General features: G+C 38.3%; 1 protein-coding gene across 1 annotated transcript; it reads left to right on the top strand.

The window, feature by feature from the left end:
• The first annotated feature begins 13,628 nt into the window (after positions 1-13,628).
• On the top strand, positions 13,629-15,161 carry LOC108455841 (putative F-box protein PP2-B12). Its single transcript, XM_017754405.2, has 3 exons — positions 13,629-14,128; positions 14,363-14,481; positions 14,607-15,161. The coding sequence occupies exons 1-3, from the start codon at positions 13,862-13,864 to the stop codon at positions 15,004-15,006; spliced, it is 786 nt and encodes a 261-aa protein (XP_017609894.1). The 5' UTR covers positions 13,629-13,861; the 3' UTR covers positions 15,007-15,161.
• The last annotated feature ends 320 nt before the right edge of the window (positions 15,162-15,481 follow it).

The following is a 15,481-nucleotide window of genomic DNA, read 5'->3' on the forward strand; positions in this document are numbered from 1 at the left end:
ATCTTCCTCAGCACGAGTTCTCCTTCATGGAATTCTCTTGGTCGTACCCTCTTGTCATGGGCTGCGATCATCCTCTTTTGGTACATTTGCCCGTGACAAATTGCCTTTAGACGTTTTTCTTCAATGAGGTTCAACTGATCATATCGAGCTCGAACCCATTCTGCTTCTTCTAACTTTGATTCCATCAATACTCGCAGAGAGGGGATCTCAACCTCGATAGGTAGCACAGCTTCTATTCCATAGACTAGAGAGAAAGGAGTTGCTCCCGTAGATGTTCGCACAGATGTGCGATATGCAAACAAAGCAAATGGAAGCTTCTCGTGCCAATCTTTATATGTCTCAGTCATTTTCCCAATGATCCTCTTAATGTTCTTGTTAGCTGCTTCAACAGCCCCGTTCATCTTTGGGCGATAGGGTGAGGAATTATGATGCTTTATTTGGAACTGCTCGCACACCTCTTTCATCATTTTATTGTTCAGATTCGTGGCATTATCTGAAATGATTCTTTCAGGCAAACCATACCGGCAAATGATTTCCTTCTTCAAAAACTTGCAAACTGCAGTCCTCGTCACATTGGCAAACGAAGCAGCTTCTATCCATTTTGTGAAGTAATCGATGACCACAAAAATGAATCGATGTCCATTTGATGCTTTTGGAGAAATTGGCCCTATAACATCCATGCCCCACATAGAAAAAGGCCACGGAGAAGTCATGGCGTGAAGGGGCGAAGGGGCTACATGAATTTTATCGCCATAGATTTGACATTTGTGGCATTTTCTGGCAAAACTAATACAGTCGCTTTCCATCGTCAGCCAGTAGTAACCGAGTCTCATAATCTTTCCGCCATCTGAAACCATTGGCATGTGTCCCATGATTCCTTCATGGACATCTTCAAGTATCTTTCGCTTCGACATCATCCACGCATCTCAAAAGTACTTGATCCTTTCCTCTTTTATACAGGATATCCCCATCAAGAACAAATCCCGCTGCCATTCTTCTGATTGTTCTTTTGTCGTTCTCATTCGCTTGTTCGGGATAGCTTTGATTCTTGATATATTCTAAGATATCATGGAACCATGGCCGTCCGTCTGCCTCTTTCTCAATGCTACAACAGTGTGCAGGGACCTCGTATATGCTCATTTTGAGGGGCATTATTTCTGTTTCTTTACTTGCTTTGAACATTGAAGCCAAAGTGGCCAGGGCATCGGCCAGTTGGTTCTCTTCTCGTGGGAAGTAATGAAAAGTTATTTCTTTGAATTCCTTGATCAATTCAGCCACTAAATCGCTGTACTTAATCAATTTCGAGTCTCTCACTTCCCACTCTCTACGGATTTGGTAAATCACTAGGGCTGAGTCCCCGTACACCTCCAAGATCTCGATGTTTCGTTCGATAGCTGCACGAAGCCCCATGATACAGGCCTCATACTCTGCGATATTATTGGTACAGAAGAAGTTCAGTCTTGCGGTGAACGGATAATAATTCCCATCTGGTGATACCAGGATTACTCCAATTCCATGCCCTAGAGCATTTGACGCACCATCAAAGCACATCTTCCATGACTTCTCTTTTGATGACTCGGATTCTATTTCTGTGATACACATTAAGTCTTCGTCTGGGAAATCGAATCTTAAAGACTCATATTCCTCCGTCGTTCGAGTTGCTAAGAAGTCAGCTATTGCGCTCCCTTTTATCGACTTCTGATTTACATAGGCAATGTCATATTCCGAAAGGAGGATCTGCCATCGCGCCATTCTTCCTGATAGTGCCGGCGACTCCATCATGTATTTTATTGGGTCCAACTTTGAAATTAGCCATGTCGTGTGATACAACATATATTGTCTGAGTCTCCTAGCTACCCAAACCAGAGCGCAACAATATTTCTCAATGGATGAATATTTTGCCTCATATTCAGTTAACTTTTTGCTGAGGTAGTAGATCGCCTTTTCCTTCTTTCCTGACTCGTCGTGTTGTCCCAGTATGCAACCCGTTGAACTTTCGAACACAGTCAAATACAATATCAATGGTTTTCCAGGAGTTGGCGGTACTAGCACTGGAGGACTAGACAAATATTGTTTTATCTTATCAAAGGCCACCTGGCATTCCTCGTTCCATTCTCCCGGGTTATGTTTTCGAAGAAGCCGAAAGATTGGGTCGCATTGGTTGGTAAGTTGAGCGATAAATCGGGCGATGTAGTTTAATCTCCTAAGAATCCTCTAACTTCCTTTTGCGTCTGCGAGGTGGTAATTCTTGGATGGCTTTTATTTTATCCGGATCAACTTCGATACCTCTTTCATCGACAATGAAGCCTAGCAACTTTCCGAGGTAGCTCCAAATGTACATTTGGTGGATTAAGCTTTAGTTGAAACTTTCTCACCTTTCAACAACTTCTTGAGGTTCACTACATGCTCTTCTTCCCTGGGATTTAGCAATCATGTCGTCGACGTAGACCTCTATTTCTTTGTGCATCATGTCATGGAATAACGTTACCATAGCCCTCTGATATGTTGCCCCAGCATTCTTTAACCCGAATGGCATCACCTTGTAGCAGAACGTTCCCCACATTGTTATGAAGGTAGTTTTCTCCATATCCTCAGGGGCCATCTTGATCTGATTATACCCCGAGAATCCATCCATGAAAGAAAACAATGAATGTTTTGCTGTGTTGTCCACCAATGTGTCAATATGTGGCAAGGGAAAATTATCTTTTGGGCTTGCTCGATTCAGGTCACGGTAATCCACGCACATCCGTACTTTGCCATCCTTCTTTGGTACCGGAACTATGTTAGCCACCCATTCTGGATATTTGGAGGCTTGTAGGAAGCCAGCGTCAAATTGCTTCTTGACTTCCTCTTTTATCTTCAACAACATCTCAGGCCTCATCCGTCTTAGCTTTTGTTGAATAGGCTTCCATTCTGGCTTTAATGGGAGCTTATGGACTGCTAAATCTTCATCTAGCCCTGGCATGTCCTGGTATGACCATGCGAAAACATCTTTGTATTCATGAGTAAAGTGATCAAACTATGCTCGTATCGTCTCAAATAGAAGTCCCAATCTTCACTTCTTGTTTCCTCTCTTCAGTGCCCAAATTTATTGTTTCTACGGATTCTTCATGAGGCAGAATCTGTTTATCCTCTTGTTCCACCATTCTTAACAATTCAGGAGACGAGACATAATCTTCAGCATTTTCTTCGGCTTCAAATTCTCCTAAGCAAACAGCGTTCTCAAAATCAATTTCAAGATTCGTAACGGGCTCATTCATGTCGTCAATATCTGAGCACCTGAAAGTTGAATGGAAAAGGAAGCTATAGAGGGACATCCAAGTATTGGAAACAACAAACAAAATGTTATGTCATGGCAATGAGACAAATGTAAGGATAGGCTATGAAATGAGAAAACGATTATGAAATTAGTGATAATGCGAAAAATCATGACAAAATCCATCTTCATTGGTCTTCATTTAAATGGTAAAGAGCGAATGCAAGCTCTTACAAAAGAATTCTATTATATCTAAGGACACAATAGAAGGTTAATGTTTAGCATTACTCTGAAGACTTATAAACTACAAGAAGCTCCTTAGCAGTCCAATTGTTCAACATGAAACCAGGGGGGCAAGGGCGTATCCTCGAGACATCTTTACTTGCACCAGCTTCTTTGTCAATGACATTTATACTGACATTCTGAAAACCCCTTTCAATTAACCCCAGCATGTTTCGTGGATCATCTTGTCCAGGGTACATTATTCCCGCAGATGTAAATGTTTTTGACAAAGGAGGGTACTCTATTGGTTCCCATTCTGGTTCTCGGCCCAAAGTTCTTGCAATTCTTCTCTCTTGATCCTTCTTCCACTGTCTTCTTCTTTGGCGCATGTCAGGCTGAAACCCCAAACCGTATCGAGCCTTGTGATGTACTGGCTTTAAAGCCCTAACTATGCCCTGTAGATGTCTCCCTAAACCTCTTCTCGCACGAGCTCCCCTTCCTACGGTCAACTTGACACCCATTCTAGTATTTTTCGACAGTTTTGGCATCGGAATCCTGTTTCCCTCAGCGACGAAAGTGGCATTGACGAATTCAAGGGATCGAAAGGAACATTCCACTGCGTCCTTGCTTACCTCCAGGTATGGCGCATCAGCAGAGATAGATGCGACAATGTCTTCTTCGCCCTCAACTGTGACCAAACAGCCATCCATGATAAATTTCACCTTTTGATGGAGGGATGATGGGACTGCTCCAGCAGAATGGATCCAAGGTCTTCCCAAAAGACAGTTATAAGAGGGTGTTATGTCCATGACTTGGAACTCGACATCATAAATGTAAGGGCCCACTTCCAAAGGGATTTCAATCTTTCCCATGACTTCGCGTCTCGTCCCGTCGAATGCCCTTACCGTGGAATGACAGGGCCTTAAGTAGGACAAATCCATCGGTATTCTGGAAAGCGTGGCCAATGGCATAACATTTAGCGCTGACCCATTATCGATGAGTACGTTTGGTATTATGTATCCCTTGCAACGAGTCGTGATATGCAGCGCTTTCACCAAGCCTCTACCATTTGGCGGTATCTCATCGTCACTAAAAGAGATAAAATTGTCCGCATTCAGATTGTTTACCCACCTATCAAACTTTTCGACAGATATGTTGTTGGCCACATAAGCTTGATTTAACACCTTCAATAAAGCATTCCGGTGTGGGTCTGAGTTTAACAGCAGAGATAGAACTGAGATTCGCGCTGGCTGTTTACTCAATTGTTCCACCACACTATACTCGCTGTGCTTGATAAATTTCAAGAATTCTTGAGCTTCTTCCTCATTCACAGGCTTTTTGGTTTCGTGCACGGGTGGGATTTCTTGCTCGTCTTGGACTTCGTGCATCACTGCTTTCCCTTTTTGTTTCAAGTCGCTACTTTTCTTTATCGGTTCAACTTCTTTAGAATAGCACCGTCCACTGCGGGTAAAATGACCTACTTCCCCAATGTTTTTAGTGGTGGCTTCCAGCTTTTCACCTTCAGGTGTAACGATGTTGACGTCGTACTTCCACGGTACTGTTTTATTGTCCTTATAAGGAAAAGGAGATGGTATTTCAATTATCATTTTTGGTTTCACCGGCTCCTTCTTCGCGTCATAATAGATTATTAACGGTCGGTCGGCGCTATATGGGAAACCTGATGATTGATTGTCAGAGGCATATATTTCTCCACTATCGGCCTCTTTGGCTTTACAAAAAATCCCAATCTCCTTATTGTCCATCATACTTTGCAGTAAACTTCTGAATTCCTCGCAGGACTGAATATTATGCTCCCCAATACCATGGAGCTTGCAATAACTGTGACCTTTTGCATCTTTTCCTTTGGATACTCCGTTAAAACGACAGAGCAACCCTTTCTCACTTAGTATCTCCCAGATTCTCTGCAGAGGTGTTTGTACTTCAGAAACCCATCTTCTATTTTGTCGTTTATCCTCCTCTCCTACTGCGCTCACATTCCCTTCGGTGTGGTTTGGGAATGGATTCCCGGTCGTACTGCCAGTACCATCAAATCGCAAAATGCCCGCATCGATGAGCCCTTGAACTCTCCTTTTGAAAGCAAGACAGTTCTCAGTAGAATGCCCCTGGTTCCCTGCATGGTATGCGCAACTAGCATTTGGATCGTACCATTTCGGGTATGGGGGTTTAAGGGGGGCCATGTAATGGGGAGATATTAATTGCTTCTCCAGAAGTTTTGGGTACAATTCCCCATATGATACAGGAATGGGGGTGAATTGCTGTCTCTCGGGATTGGGCCTTGTTGGTCTTGGTTCACTTCTGGGTTGGCTTTGAGTGGGTAGAGTGTTTTGTGGAAATGTGGTGACGGGCCTTTGGTTATTCATGGCGTATACAGGGTAGGAAGGAGGTGATGCTTGGTAGTGAAGAGGATAATAAAAATTCGGGGGTGGATAATTTCGAGGTCGGGGTTGATTAGGATACGAATTGGGAATGTAACGACTCCCAGTTCCCACCATGTGGGCTTCTGGCTCTTTCTTCCTTACGGGTGTTGCTTTTCTTGCGCCTTCTGATCCTTCCATTCTACCGCTCTTGACGGCATTCTCTATGAGTTCTCCGGATATCACGATATCCGAAAAATCTTTCGTAGCACTTCCCACCAGCTTGTCATAGAATGGTGCTTTCAGAGTATTGATGAAAAGGACTGTTATCTCAGTCTTAGTCAGTGGAGGCTCCACTTGGGCCGAGATATCTCTCCATCTTTGCGCATACTGTCTAAAGGATTCTGCTGGTTTCTTCTCCATCATTTGCAAGGTCATACGGTCTGGCACCATCTCCGATACATGCTTGTACTGATCGCAAAATGCTGACGCCAAGTCCTTCCAGGATCGAATCTTTTCTCTACTAAGTTGATTGTACCACCGGAGAGCTGACCCTGTTAGACTATCTTGAAAGCAATGTATGAGTAGTTTATCCTCGTGCACATAACCGGTCATTTTTCGGCAAAACATGACCAGATGCGCCTTTGGACATCTTGTCCCATCATACTTCTCAAAATCAGGCACTTTAAACTTCGGGGGCAAAATCAGATCGGGTACCAAGCTGAGTTCCTTGGCACCTAGTGCGGAGAAGACTTCAGTGCCTTCTATCGCTTTGAGTCTTTCCTCTAGACTCCTATATTTTGCGTCATGGTTATCCGATTCCAACTTGGCTACCTCTGCTGGGTCATCCAGATCTGGAACTAGTGGATCAGTAGGACTAGCCCCTGGGTTTGACGCGAATATTCCTTGCCCCAAATTGGTGGGTGGAGCAGGTGGCATAGGTCGATGTTCCAAGCCAGTGGGTTCCCCTTGAATATACCCTCTTTGTGTTGTATATGCGAGCGGTGGAGTGAATCCTGGGGGATAGAGTGGATCCTGATCGTGGTGAATTCTTGATCGAGATTCTTCAATGTTAGGACTTCGCATGGGTCCCTTTCCTTTAACTAAGGCTGACATCATCTCCATCATCTTGGCCATTTGATCTCTTTGCTCGAGTGATTCCTCTCGAGATCTTACCATTATGTCTCTCGTTTCTTGTTGCGATTTGGCCAGTTGCTCTTGTAATTCCTTTTGAGCCCTTTCCAACCTTTCAATTTTCTCATTGAATTCAGCCTCCATCACTCTAGCTTTTCGGCGCGTTTTATACTGATGACGTGGTTCCAGTCTTGTGGTATTACAACTGCGAATTATATATTTTGTCTTCAGTGACCGAGTACGGAATATGCAATGTATGGATGAATGCATGAATGAATGCACGAATGTCAAAATGTTAGTTATGCAAGGAGTGCAAAAAATTGGTGTTAATTTCAAGGTAGCTCCATATTTAGGCATTTCATTTATCAACATAGTCTATTACACAAAGTTTCCTATTTTTCCAACGGTTACACAAATTTCCTAGCCACATTGCCTTGTTTCTTCACTTGTTCTAAAAACTCCGATATGCTCGATCTTTGGCTCGGAGGAATTGTAATCGAGAACTTGGCTTCATCGATAATTGAACAACTTGCATAGCCGCTTATGAATTTCATTGATCAAGAAGCGAGTTGCATTTCTTTTTCTTTGAGAGTTCCTTCATACGCGTGAATGTCCCTATCGTACTGCTCACTCTTTTCTCCTAGAGCCTTCAGGAGGTTATCTAATTGTTGTTGATGAGATTGCAGCATATTTTCTAGATCTCGTGTTTTCCTTTTTAATTCTTGATGTTCAGACTGACTATTCGCCAATTCTGCAGTCGCTATTTCATACTCGGCGTTCTTCCTTCTTACCTCTATCACAGCGCGCGCAGCCTTTTCCTCCTCTTTCTTTGCTTTTCCCTTCCAAAACTCCATTCCTCCCTTGATATTGCTAATTTCTTCCTTCCATTCTGCTGTCGACTTGCCCAACCCACTATTCTTTATAGTGTTTCTTAATTTCTTGTTTTCCAAATGAAGGTCTCTTAAGTCGTTTCTCACAATCTCGGCTTCTCTTTGTACTTTTTCAGTTTTGGATCTTTCAATCTGAACTTCGATCTTCAGTTGATAGTTTTCTTCTTGAAGGGCACTAAGGTCCCGAGACATCTTGGCCTTTTCTCGTTCGAATTCTTGTCTTGCCATTTCTAGCCCAGATGGCGTTTCCTCCGAGAAAGGATTCTGGATGGTGTAGTTTGTTGGCGAGATTTGCTGACTATTTACCCGTTGCTTCCTTCATATATCGTAATCTTGGGTAAGGGTATCAGCATACAAGGCTAATTCCACGAAATGAATTTCCTTTCAAGACTTTGCAGTGTCTCGGACTCTCTTCATATATCCTTCACCCGCGAAAGCGAACTCGAATCGTGCTAATCCTCCAGCTATGGGAGGAATTGTCGCAAGAAAATTGCCTTTGGACCAATAGCGGAGCATATCCAACTCCTCCCCATAACCCAAGTAAAGGTATCCAATCTTGGCTTCCACATTTGTATAGCAGAACTGAAGGACGGATCCAGGGTGCTCTCCATATTATATCCTCGACGCGAAGATTCTGAAAGACTGATACCCAATGTTGCTCGGTGACTTCCTTCGGCCATTCTTTCTTGAGGTAAGCTTCTAGCGGGGAGAATGTTTTAGAAAACATATGGAACGGGGTGCGCTCTACCTTCCAGAAGTGACTTAAAATCCAAACATTGAGCAACTGCGCGCATCCGATAAATCGTCCCTCCCCTTTTCTTCGACAACTACTCAGGGACCTGAAGGTCTCGGCTAGGATGGTCGGGACAGGGTTGATTCATTGTTTTAACCTTTCGAAGAAATCAACTACTGCAACTTCGAGATGTTCGAGAACTTTTGGGAAAATGACCAAACCATAAATGGCCAAAGCGAATAGATTTACCCTTTTCAGCATGTCGGGATGGTTCAGAGTCAAATCTCGTAAGGAGGACCATGGAATGCAAATGGTTTCGTTCTTCTTCTTTATCTGTTTTTCAGCCCATGCATCGGTCATGTCTGTCAGCCTTACTAACTTTTTCTTGAAGGTCATCGGCTTAGGCTCCTTTACATATATTTTGCCGAATTGTACATTGTCGATGCGGAGTAAAGCAGCATACTCTTCTATGGTTGGAGTCATGTCTTCTTGATTGAAGGTGAAGCACTGATAAGCTGGATCCCAGAACCGAACCATGGCTTGAATCAATTGTTCGTCTACACGGATGGTGATCAGTTGAGCTATATCTCCGTACCTCTCAGTGAAAATGTCTCTAGTGTCTGAATCCCACTGATTCCAAATTCGAACCAAATCCTCAAAGTTATTTTGGCGAACATTTACAGTTATATGTTCGGGCAAATTGGCAACACACCCTTCCACTAGACTATCCCCCTTTTCTCTCTGAGTTTTTAGAGACCAGTCCCGAACCACGGCATTCTTCTCGGTTATTTGTGTAATTGACTCCTCCATCAGAAACCCGTTTTTTGGCAACCAACCTTTAATTAACACCTTCCTAATATGATGCCTATGATGCATGATGAAAGTAAAAATAAAAACAAACAAACTTGGTTAGTAAACACAACGAATATAATTTGAAGAACAAACTAAACTACCCAATCCAATTATTTTGCATAAACAGTGCAAATGAAAGGCAAAAGGCATTTTCCCCGTGTACTTATTTTGGCGACTATAAGCGGACAGAGGTTCGGCATGGCTCTAATTGGATAGCTCGTATGGTTCATTATATGCAGTCTCGGTTCTAGACAGGTACTCGGATTGCTTGTACTATCATCTGCTAAGATTAGCACGAAGCCTCGGTCATAACCCATCACAGGCTCACGAGTTTAATTCGAGGGATTACATTTACTTATGCCTATGCGGAGGGACAAGTTAACTCACGAAAGCATAAGTCATATGTAACCCGAAAGTATTCACTAGCCTGTGCGGAGGGACGAGTTAACTCACGAAGGCGTAGCGTTTACTTTCACTTAAACGGACGGGGCCCGGGTAAAGAGCTCATGTTATGCGAAAATGCAAGTGCACGGTGTGTGGGGAAAAAACTCATAAACCTTTACGTTTTACTTAAAGAAACCAAACCAAAATTAAAACCGTAAAAATCGAAAACTAAAAAAACAACCAAATAAGCAAGTTAGAAGAAACATTTACGACATGATACAAATGCATGAATTTTGAAAACGAGATTTTCGGATCACGTCCAAATATTTACTTTGAACAAAGAAATTTGAAAATTTTGACAACACACGTTTAATTTGACTCGACTCTCAAAAATTTGGTCCCCAGCGGAGTCGCCAGCTGTAGCGACGTAAAAATTTTAGCTTTCGGTTGGTCGCTAATTGTGGCGATTTATTAAACATTTGAAAACCAACTTTCGATTTTATTAAAAGGAGTCGCCATCGATCCTTTTTATAGGTGTGATCGGACACCTAAAAAATAAAAAAGAAGGCGAATTTAGGTCTACGTGAAAGTCCAGAGAAAAATTATGGTTCGGGAGTCGGTTACGCGCGAGGAAGGTATTAGCACCCTCGCGACGCCCAAAATTGGTATCTTATAAACACGTATTGTCTTGATTTTTAAAAATATGAGTTCAATGTAACATTTAGTCATGATCTGATTTAAAGAAGACAAAAAGTTTTTAAATTCTTTGATTTTTGAGAAGGATATATCGTCTTAACATGAGTCAATTGATATTCACCCAACATAGCGATGAAATCGACGACTTGGTATTAACTTGATATACTGCCTTGATTTTTAAAATTAATTAGAAAACAGAAATGTAATTTTTGAAGTAACGTAAAACAAAATTGATACAGAATAAAAATAAATAAATGAAAGAGCTAGGTATATATTGAAACAAATAATGAACATGACAAATATATTAAAAAATAATAACCATGCATGCAAGATTAAATGTAATAATAATATTGAATACGAGAAAACAATGAATATATATATACATGATATTAAGAATATATACATAATATATTTTGCACACACATATACAAGTAATAATAATGTTGGAAATGTACTACATATATTATTTGAGCTAGTAGTGATAAAATAAATAATTAATAATATTGAAGTATATACATAGAAATAAATAATTAATATATATATATATATGTATACATAATTTCAATGATCAAAACATATTAATATTAGTAGTAATAATATTACATAAAGATGTATTTATATATATACATAAGAGATATATACCTATAGAATAAAATACATAAATAACACAATATTTAATATATACATAATACAAAAATAATAATGTACGTAGTATAAATATAGAATACACATAATATATACATGTATAACAAAACACACACTCGTATATTACAATAGTAATAGTATTGAGACACAAAGAGAACAATATGATATAATTAAAACACCATATACAATAAAAGTAATAAAATATGAGAATAAACCTACATGTAAGTGTATATATATATCTAAGCATACATATAATAATAACAATATTAATAATAAGTATAATAATAGTATTGAAATATGAAAACAAGTAGAGCATTAAAATACTAAAATAAAATAACTAGAAAAAACTAAATAGGAATACATACGTACATACGCATACAATAAGAGTATATGCCAATATATATAGTAACAACAATAATAATAATAATAATAACAATACTAATTATAAAAATAACAAGGACATTTAATAAATATATGAAAATAAACGGAAAAAGGACTAAAATAAAATAAAAATGAAGTTATGGGGCCAATTTAAAATAAAACAAAGAAAATGGACTTAATTGTAACACGCAGATAACTTGGAGGGTCAAAAGCGCAATAAATTCGGTATTAAACGCTGCAAGAAGATGGGGACCAGGATGAATTGGGCAAAACCACGGGCCAAATTAAAATAAAAAACCTTGATTGCAAACCTCCGAAAAGCGGAAGGGCTAAATGCGCAATTAACCCTTCCATTCAAAACGTCACGGACCCTAGATCGACCAGATCGGGTCGCCTGACCCTAAGCCAAACGACGTCGTTTATTTAAATGGGGGACCCAAACAGTGCGTTTGGGTCCCTATATAAGTTAAGAAATTTAAAAAAAAAAAAAAATCATTTGATGCCTGGAGAAAGAAAAAAAAAAGAGAGAAGAAGAGAGAAAAGGGGAGGGGGAGGAAGACCGGAGCGATTTCCGGCCAGGGGAGGGACGACGGTCCGATCGCCGGCGCCGGTGCCGGCCGCCGTGGTAAAATTTTCAAATTTTTTTTTATTTTTTATATTATTCGTATTATATTTTATGTTTTTATTAAATAAAAATAAATAAATAAATGTGTATATATATGTATGCTAATATCGAAAGAGATAATGAAAAAAATGCAACCTTTGTTTACTCCTTGTTTGCTTAAATCACCACTATCGTCGGTTTTGAGATCTATATTTCTCTTTTTGATGTTTACAAAGACGAAATGAAGAGAAGAAAAATAACAAAAACCAAAAAAAAAAAAAAAACCCCTAAGCTAAAAATTTCTTTGGGTTTTTATAACCCTTCTACAAACATTAATTTAATATTGTTGTCCATCTTCTTTCTGGCCTTGCAGGGAATGGGCAGAGGCATGGGGTTGGTGCGCAAGTGGGAGTCTGGCGCAAGTGGGCAAGTGGGGGGTAGGTGGCTAAGGTTGTCTGTTTCTTTTTTTTTTTTTTTTTTAACTTTGGGTTTGGGTAGTGGGTCTTAATGGGTTGTTGGGTTTGATTTGGTTCGGGTTTAATTTTTGTAAAAGGCCCGGGCTAATTTGGGCTTCTACAATTTGTTATATATAAAGTATACTTATTTAGTAATTTTAAGAAAAAAATTTAATAATTTATAAATTGGTAAAGTTATGAATCAAGTATTACTATATATAAATTAAATGATTTACATTTGAATATAAACTTAACCAAATGTATTAAATGCTTTGAATATGTACAAAAAAATTAAATTAAATGCTTTCAATGCATACAAATCAATTAAAAAAGGTGGTCACTTGACAATATTCTACGCTGTCAGTTATGATAATTTTCATAAATATTATAGTTTTATTAAGTAAATTATGTTATTTTGATTATTTTTTATTTTTATATAAAAATTAATACACAGTTATACACATAATAGTATTTTAATCAAAAAATATATTTTTTATAAATATATTTATTATATATTTTATTTTTATTCAAATTGTAAATGTATATTAGTTTACTTTTTATAAATATATACTTGATCTATTACATAATTTTTAAATCTTATTAATTAATAATATTAATAATTAATTATAGTTTTATAATTTCAACATTTTTAAAAAATAAAATATAATTTAAATCTTAAATTTTACTACAAGTGTCTTGAATGTTGTTGTAAATATATAAAAGACGATTTTCTATTATACTCAAGATTTTGATGAGTTGAAATTATATATTAAAAATATTTCAGACTGATATATTAAATGTTATAATGGTAAAGAATTAATTTATAATTAATTTTTATAAAAATATAATTAAATTATTAAAATATATTATTAAATTATTAGATTAAATTAATTAATAAAACTGTATTATAAAATATTAACAATTAATATTTTTATGCCAAGCGAGTACTTTGATGATAAAAAATCGAAACTTAACAACGAAGTAGTAGAAACCTTAAATCCTAAGTTAATTCGTTCCGGACGAAGTTGCTGAGTTGATATTAGCACCGAATAAGTAGTAAATATATAGACTTGAAGGAACTAAACTTGCGAAGGAGTCAGCTTTTTTGATTGAAAATGGAAAACTTAACACAGAAGGATTGAAATGAAAGTCAGGCGAAGCAGTCCAAGTCTTTTTTAAACACCCCTCCCCCTTACTTTGTTATTGTTCCATTTTTCCCATCGAAGAAAAGAAAATGGATATTACAAGGATATTGCCTGAAGAGTGCCTGTGTTTGATCATATCGTTGACTTCGCCTGTAGATGCATGTCGATCGGCTATGGTTTCTCACGCTTTGAGATCGGTTGCAGACTGTGATGCAGTGTGGGAAAAGTTTCTGCCGTCTGATTACAAGTCCATCATATCGGGATCATCATCATCATCATCGTTGCTTTCGCTGGGGAAGAAGGATCTATATTTTTATCTCTGTTCTTATCCCATTCTCTTTCAAAATGGTACCATGGTAATCCCCAAAGCTCAACTCTTTAATCTGTATCTGTTTATGTGTTTTTTGGGTTCTTGATTTCTGGATGATCAAATTGCTCATGAAATTTATCGAATTTGGGTTGGTCCGGCTGAAATTCAAAATAAATCATAATTTAATGATTGCAATATAAAAATGGGTCTGCTGTTTAGCTCCATTTTTGGTGCATTAAATTATCTGAAAAATTAAGGTTTTTTGGTGGAACTTATACAGAGTTTTCAATTGGAGAAAGAGAGCGGAAAAAAATGCTATGTGTTGGGGGCAAGAGCACTTACAATCATATGGGGTGATACACCTTCTTATTGGACTTGGACATCTCTACAACAGTCCAGGTTTGCTCTATATTTTAAAATCTTTTATTTGTTGTACCTCCTTCCTGCAAAGCTGTGCCAAAAGCAGGTCTTTACAGATGACATTGTTGTTATCTTATTTACCTCATGAATTCCGTTATTAATAGGTTTGGTGAAGTTGCTGAGCTGAGAATAGTGTGGTGGCTGGAGGTGAAGGGAAAGATTGATTCCAAAATTTTATCCCCGAATACAAACTATGTAGCATACCTAGTGTTTAAGCTTAATAAAAGGTATGCTAGAGGGTTTAGCCGAAGAAACGTAACTCTGCAGTTTATTGTCAACGAAGTCGTTTCTAAAGTGTGGAACGTGTCGTTAGAACAAGAAGATAATCCCCAACATGTTCGAGCAAGAGGAGATGGATGGATGGAAGTTGAAATAGGTGAATTTTTTAATGAATGTGGGGATGATGGAACTGTGGAGTTTAGTCTCATGGAGGTTAATGGTTACAGGAAGCAGGGCCTCATTCTTGAAGGAATTGAGCTTAAACCTAAAAACTTCGCTAACTAAAATACGCACTAACCATTAGTGCCCAAAATTTAAATGGTTGTATCCTTTCTATATTGTTTTCATATATGCTACTCATAAAGAGATGTTACTTTTTGTATAATGACATCCTTTATATAAAAAATAAATATAAATTTTATTATATCTCTAAAATTAAATGCGAATATATAAAATATGTTTATTCGAAGAGGAATTATGTCTAGAATAGAAACATCATTAATTAACTTTTGGTTAAATATTTAATTTAATTTTTAAATGGTTATTAAGTTTTAGCTCAGTTAGTATCAGTGTTGATGTTAATATAACAGAAAGCATGGGTTTGAGCACGTGAAGTGCATTAACCCTCCTTGTAACAACCTAATTTTCAGTGGTGTCGGAACAGTGATTCGAGATTACTAAATCCGACAAATGAGTAGGAAATATTATTAATTTAGTGAGTATAAGTTAAATGTGAAGTTAGGAAAAATTTTGAAATAGT

The sequence above is a fragment of the Gossypium arboreum genome, chromosome 9 (assembly GCF_025698485.1).
Source record: "Gossypium arboreum isolate Shixiya-1 chromosome 9, ASM2569848v2, whole genome shotgun sequence".
Taxonomy (NCBI): Eukaryota; Viridiplantae; Streptophyta; class Magnoliopsida; order Malvales; family Malvaceae; genus Gossypium; species Gossypium arboreum.